Source organism: Plasmodium gonderi (assembly GCF_002157705.1).
Source record: "Plasmodium gonderi DNA, contig: Pgo-contig_323, whole genome shotgun sequence".
Classification (NCBI taxonomy): Eukaryota; Apicomplexa; class Aconoidasida; order Haemosporida; family Plasmodiidae; genus Plasmodium; species Plasmodium gonderi.
Window position 1 is genome coordinate 4,627 of NW_021629226.1, and position 7,091 is coordinate 11,717.

The 7,091-nt window shown below is 23.5% G+C and overlaps 1 protein-coding gene across 1 annotated transcript; it reads right to left on the reverse strand.

Moving 5' to 3' along the window:
• Positions 1 to 6,343: 6,343 nt before the first annotated feature.
• On the reverse strand, positions 6,344 to 7,091 carry PGO_002835 (Plasmodium exported protein, unknown function; the record flags this gene model as incomplete). The annotated part of the gene is made up of 1 exon (XM_028691199.1): positions 6,344 to 7,091. A coding segment is annotated over one exon (748 nt), but the record flags the coding sequence as incomplete, so codon positions are not given.

The following is a 7,091-nucleotide window of genomic DNA, read 5'->3' on the forward strand; positions in this document are numbered from 1 at the left end:
TGTTTCAAACAAAAATACAATAAAAGATATCCAACTGCAGCCTAAATTTCTTACTCATTTTGATGTTTTTTGAAGTTCAATGAAAATAATATAACTTACTTTTAATATTATGAGATTATTTCTTTGCAAAGTGTGTGTACAAAAAAAAAATTGATAACACATTACTAAAACCTTTTTGCGTTCTATATTGTTATGTTGCATTTATGAATTCAGAAAATGTTCCTATGAATTCTTTGCGCACAAAAGTGTTTCTTCATTTAGTTTCTCAAAGAACATGTTAAAATCATGTCATTGCTATTGTGCTATTATTATTGTTGTCAACATAATTATAGTTGTCTTAAATATAGATAAATGTATATAAACGTATAATAAGAAACTCAGTCTAAATATTTGCATTTATTTTTTGTGCATACATTCTTTTTGATTTTTATTGTGAAGTGCTGTAGGATGATTATGATTATTGTGCTAATGAAAACTGATTTTTAATTTGAATTTATATTGCGTTTGACACAACGTCATTTCATTATTGTTTTTTCGTGTTCTCCTAGGAGTGACATTTCATTGAGAACAAACATTCAGTTGATTATTTCAAATAATTATATTTATTATAATAACTGGAAGTGTAACCAAAATTGCTCGTAATATTTTTATGGACCCATGATATAGACTTTCCCATTGGAAAAAACTAAATAATAAAATATTAATCATGAGGATTAGTTATTCTATTTTATACATAAAAATATTTAATAAAAGCGAATGCTCAATAGAGTAATGTAAATATCTACATAAATAAAATAAGGCCATATGCGCACATTTATTTATATACATACTTCACACATGATGCAAATAAATAGTTATATACTCGATGCAAGAAAATATATTGCATTCAGCAATATAACCACATTAGAGATGAACATATTCACAAGGAAATGTATAAATGTATCTAAGATATCATTGCTATTTATTGTCTCACAGATAATTATGCTTGACTTAGTTCTCATGTTAATACACTTTTGCTTTTACTGGTTATCTCTGCATAGTCTTCAAATATTTTTATGTTCTAGTGCATTATTTGTATTTTTTCTAATTTGGGATTCATTTATTAGGTCTTATATTTAATATATTTTTTATTATTATGTAAAAAATAAGAAAAGTTCAATAACATGTGATTTCGTGCTATACACCCACTATAACTAAACACGAGAAATAATATATAACCATGGTTTAATATAATCATTAATCTGAGAAATACTAAGAAGTGCGATTTAACATCATAATTAAATATATATATGTGTGTATATCTTAACCTTGGCTTTTCTGCCTCATAAAAAATTTTTTCAGAAGAATTGGGAGAACCTCGTTTTCATATATATAATTAATACAAAAATAATACTTTTACATTACACATATTTACTTTATACATTTCTAATATTTCATCATTTATTGCGTCTAATATAAAGGATTAATAAAATAATAACTTTATAGTCGTAATGTATTAATTTTAGAACACAATGAATTTATATATTTTTTTCATTTTGAACTATTAAAGCATAGCTTACCTTTTAAAACAGTTGATAATTTCTTTGCTTCTTCCTTTTTACACTAATACGTATTATAAATATATTTTTATATTTATATAACACTATTTTTTTTTTACTATTGCTTATTTCCATATGGCAAATGAATCCTACAATTTTTACTAAAATGATGTCACCACAACCTTAAAATAGTATAAATTAAAAAATTAAATGTTATTAAGATAAAAAATAATTAACATGATAGATTGAATCTCTTGCTTCTGTTGGAAGAGTGTATATTAAAATTCGCCTGCATCACAAATGCATGCTAAACTTGAACATTATGATATATACTATATTTTAGGTATTTATTCTTTTATCATTAAACTAATTCATATTAATGTAAATAATAATATATGAAATCATAAAATACGATTGGGAGTACCTATATTTTACATCATTATTCATTTTCATTTATCTCAATATTTTTTCATTTTATTTATATAATATATTTTATCGTTTGAATTACGCATTTCTTTGAATTCATCAAAGATGTTCTTAAAACGTTTACATAATGACATCTCATTTTGATGACATATGCATTATAGCTTGAACTCATGTATGAGTCATATGCTTAAGAATCCGGGAAAATAGTTAACAACACTGGAATTTGTGATTGACGTTAAATTCAAAAGTATATTATTAAAAATTTTTATCATGTTTTTACAATTCTTGGACACCCCTTCTCATCCCTATTAGAACCAGCATATACACTATTAAAAAAATTTTAAGTTTGTTTTTTTTCATAATTTTTGTCATCCTGGGACACAATTGTTTCATAAACATGAATACCTCAAAAAACATGACACTTAAAAAAAGTTAGTTATATAAAAACATATGATTTCTTTTAGAAAAATCCAATTATTTAGTATTGAAAATCAATATTAATATTTTAAACCTTAAAAACTCATTTTAAGAGAAAAATACAGTATGCGCTTAAATCGGGATGTTATAACATTTTGTTATAAGTTATATTATTGAAACGAAATAATAAAGATTTTTAATATATATATTTATATATATGAGAAATAATGGGTTTAAATATGTTTATGTTTTAGCTACATTATTTTTCTATTGATTATATATAAATGTGTTTTTTACAGTTATAAATGTTACTGATTAATAAAGAAAATTAAAATAAAATAGCATTGCTAGTAAAATATACAATGTAAATTAAAAAGTATACGAATTCTTATATAAAACAATAATATATATGTGAAAAACAAACACTGCAATCCTTAACGGAATATAGTAAAATTGTAATTGTTAATAAGTCCCTTAATTGTAATGACAGATGACAAAAGACATTTTTTGATATATAATAAATTCTAATTCTTCCTGTAATTATTATTATATTTATTTATTTTAAATTATAACTTATTTCTTAATCTGAATATGTATGCTTACTTAAGTTATAAATTTTTTCCTCAAGTAATAATTTACACAGTTTTATAATTTTAAAGGAGATAAAGCTGGAATTCTTTCATTTTTTTTCCACTCTATCTTATTATCAAAGCAAAAATCAGAATTACATATGTTAGCCAATACCATAATAAAGGGGTGCAATTTACATAAACATATTTTTTTGTATTAAGAATTATACTATATATACGTATAGTGTATTCGTTTAAATAAAATATATTCATTATATAAAATGTATTTTTAATTATATGTAGATAACTTCAAAAATGTTATGCCACTTAAAGTTGTAAAAAAAACAAAGGGTAAATTTCTAGATATATAACAAAAACATATTTTTTTTTGCATTAAGTATATACTTATTCTCTTATACCTCCGTTAAAAAATTATGTTAATGTAAAATCACATCATTTTTTAATAACACATTATGAAGATATTATACAAATAAAGTTCACTTTTTTTATTAGTTATAATTAATATAGGGTATGATATTCTAGAATCTAAAAAAATATAATATGTTTAGACAATTTATATGTATTATATATTATACAGAAACTGTATTGTAAATAGTGTATTAAGAAAATACGAAAAAAATAATAATTTCCTTATCACATGATTACTGTAAAAATATAATTTTATATTTACATAACCATGAGAAATAAATATTTAATATATAACGGTTTATGTATATTTCATTGATGTAATTATGTATAAAAATTATATAAACTATTTGTAATACATGCCTTTTATAATTTATTAAATTATGCGTTAAATTGTATTAGATAATAACATAAGTAAACATATGATTATGACATGCATTAATTTTTATAGATAATAATCTACAAAACACTAAATATTATACATTGATCCTAGAAATATCTATTCCTGAAAAATGTATAATATTTTTTTCATTTTTTTTTTGAAACATATACAGAGCGCAACCCGTAAATGTTAATGCTGAGGGGATGTTGTTGTTTTATAAAATTATACCAAACATTATATATATCGAGGAATTCAATATATTGGCTTTTACCAAGCACGGAGAAATATTTTTTAAAATCCCAAATAATGTAAAGTATTTCAATAAAAATCCCCCAATGCAAAGAATGCATAATGAAGCAGCAAAACAATTTTCCAAAAATTGCATAAATATGTGGTGTTATATGTACAAATACAGATATGAAATATATATTATACTTCTTAAATATGAAAATATTAACTCAATAAAAAAATAATTAATAAAATATTAACATATATAGTAGTAAAATTATAATCATCCTTTTATCCAAATCATATAAATTTTATATGGAGTTATGTATTCTACCGTGAAACAAAAATATATATCCAAATGTTATATAATGTAAGAATTACATGTACAAAAAAATTTCTATTCATTTAAATGGTACCTTATAATGTGAAATGTAACGATTTTTTTATAAAATCAATTAAATGTAAAAAATATTAATGGAAAAATGACAGAAGTACTTAAAGAATACCAAAAAATTTTGCTACTGTAATATTATATGTGATAATTGAAAATATCATAGGTATCTTAATCTTAGATGAAAATCATAGGATTAGCTTAAAAAATATATGAAAAGGAATGGATTCATATATTGTACAATTGATTTAGGAATCACAAATTACAAAACATTTATTGTATATAATTTGATGCTCCAAATAGTTGGGGAGAGGTTTACACTAACTTTTGTGTGTGAAAAAAATAAAGTTCATCCCCCTATATTTTTCTTATGAAAAATAGTGTTGAAAATATGAACGAGTATAGGAAAATATATTTGCGATGCAACCTGGAAATATTGCATAAAGTTGGATAAGAAAAAAAATATATTGAAATCTAAAAAATTACATTTCAGAAATGTTGCTTCAATTCTGAAAAAATAAGACACTGTGTTAATACCTAATAAAGCGTCTATTTGTTAGTTGCACATATTTATTCTATGCGTGTTCGTAAAGCAAGATGTAACCCTATGAAAGAAATATATTTATTTTGACATTTTATTGCTTATTTTTTCTGCGTCATTCTTATGAATATATATTATTATTATTTTTTTTTTTCGTTATTTTGATGAATAGTTTGTTTGGATTATTCACTGGATTCATTTGTTTGTATCATACTATGGCACTTTTTTATTTTTCCATAACCTACTTAATATTTTTTTTTAATGATGTTTTGAAAGAATATTCTAATATGTTAAGCTACACTTTGAGCATTTTGCCTTTCTTTTTTCATGTATATCATACAGATAGAAAGGGATGAAGATGATATTACAGTTTTCCCTTATGTGTATATAAGTGGAGCTTGGGGATAGTTGGGTATATATATACATAACCACTTTTAGTTAAATCACAAAATTTCGATTTCTTTGTTATGGGAACATGACATAAGTTTCTCAAACGGATCACATAATCTAACGTTAAAATTAAGGTAAAATAGAGAAATAAAAGTAAATATATGTGGAAAATTTCGAAATATTATACATTCAATTGTGACGATGTTCTGGTTGTGGGTTATCCTAATCCGTACGAATTTAGGAGCACTTCATGTTGTGCGTTTCTTTTTCATAAAATTAGAGATTATATATTTGAAATTTGGTTAGAAAGGATTACCTCCTTATGCAAACAATTTTTTGTTTTCTTTGTATTTATTAATTTTTTCATATTTTTTTATGCTAAATTTGTCATATAAGCATGCATCTGGGTCAGCTTAAGAAAAAATATACAAAAATCAAATGAAAAACGGAATATTTGCAAATTTTCGTAGTAAATTTTAGTTTGTCAATGTTTTGAGTGTATAACGAACTAACGGATAAACCTTATTGCAGAAGTTCATTCTTCTCTGCATTATGAAAAAGAACAAATGGGAACATTGAAAAATTGAGGACATAGATAAATGAATCAATCAAAGAACGGGAAAATAAATAAACAAACGAACAAAATGATAAACAAATGAACGAAAGACAAAAAAAGGATAAATATTTTTGTCACATATATTTTTCTTTCTCTTGTGTTCACACAAAATTAACAATTTGAATGCTTATTAAAGCACATGGTTCACTTTTGCTAAAAAATCAAAAATGATAAATAATTGTGTAGCATATTTTTTATTCAATAAATTGTGAATATATCATTTCGTATGCAAAGAAGTTAGGAAATAACATACAAGCACAAGTACATATATGTGAAAATAAAAATATGCATGTATATGCATAAAATTACTCTCGGCAGGAAAAAATGTTAAGCATATTCAAACTGTCAACTTCCATTTTGTTATTTTAATGAAGCTCATTTTTTAGCTCTCATATGTCACTTTTCTATTTTCTAATATGTTAATATTTTAGTATTCTTTTCATCGAAGGTTTTTTCCATAATTTTATTCCGTTCTTGGATTTTATTTCAACATATACAAACATAAACTGAAAAATGTGAATTAAGAATAATGTTACGAAAAAAATTGAAAATGGAGAGACTAAATAAGAACCTATATATACTAGAAGTAATATGGGGACTAAATGTTTTACATGAGGAATAGATATTTTATGTTTGCCCTTAAATTTTAAATTCTTTTTATGCATATGCCCATTATTAAGATCATCGTCAATGATACTACTCTTCGATTTGAATAAATCTATCAATGCTCTTTCAGCGCTTGAATTTATTTTTTTTGTATACATATTATGTTTTGATCTACAATTTTCTTTTTTTCTATTCTTATTACTTTTCATTTTTGTAAAAGTTCCATCATTTTTACATGCTTCTAATTTTTTCCTAATTCTTTCGTAATTTTCTAGGTCTCCAAACTCTTCAGTATAATCGTTTTTATCTAAATATCTTCCTTGTATTTTTTCATCATAACCTGTATTAGTGATTTCTTCTTCATCTTTTTCAACATACTCAAGAATATCATCAAGTTGCAGGGAATCTAATGTCTCTGAAGAACCACCTGTATGACTTCGTACGTTTAGTGAATGTCTAGAATAATCATTATTACTTACGGCATCTAAAGAACCTGTATAATCAACATAGTTCCCTACAATTAAATTTTTTTTTAATTTTTTTTCTCTTTTTAATGAATCA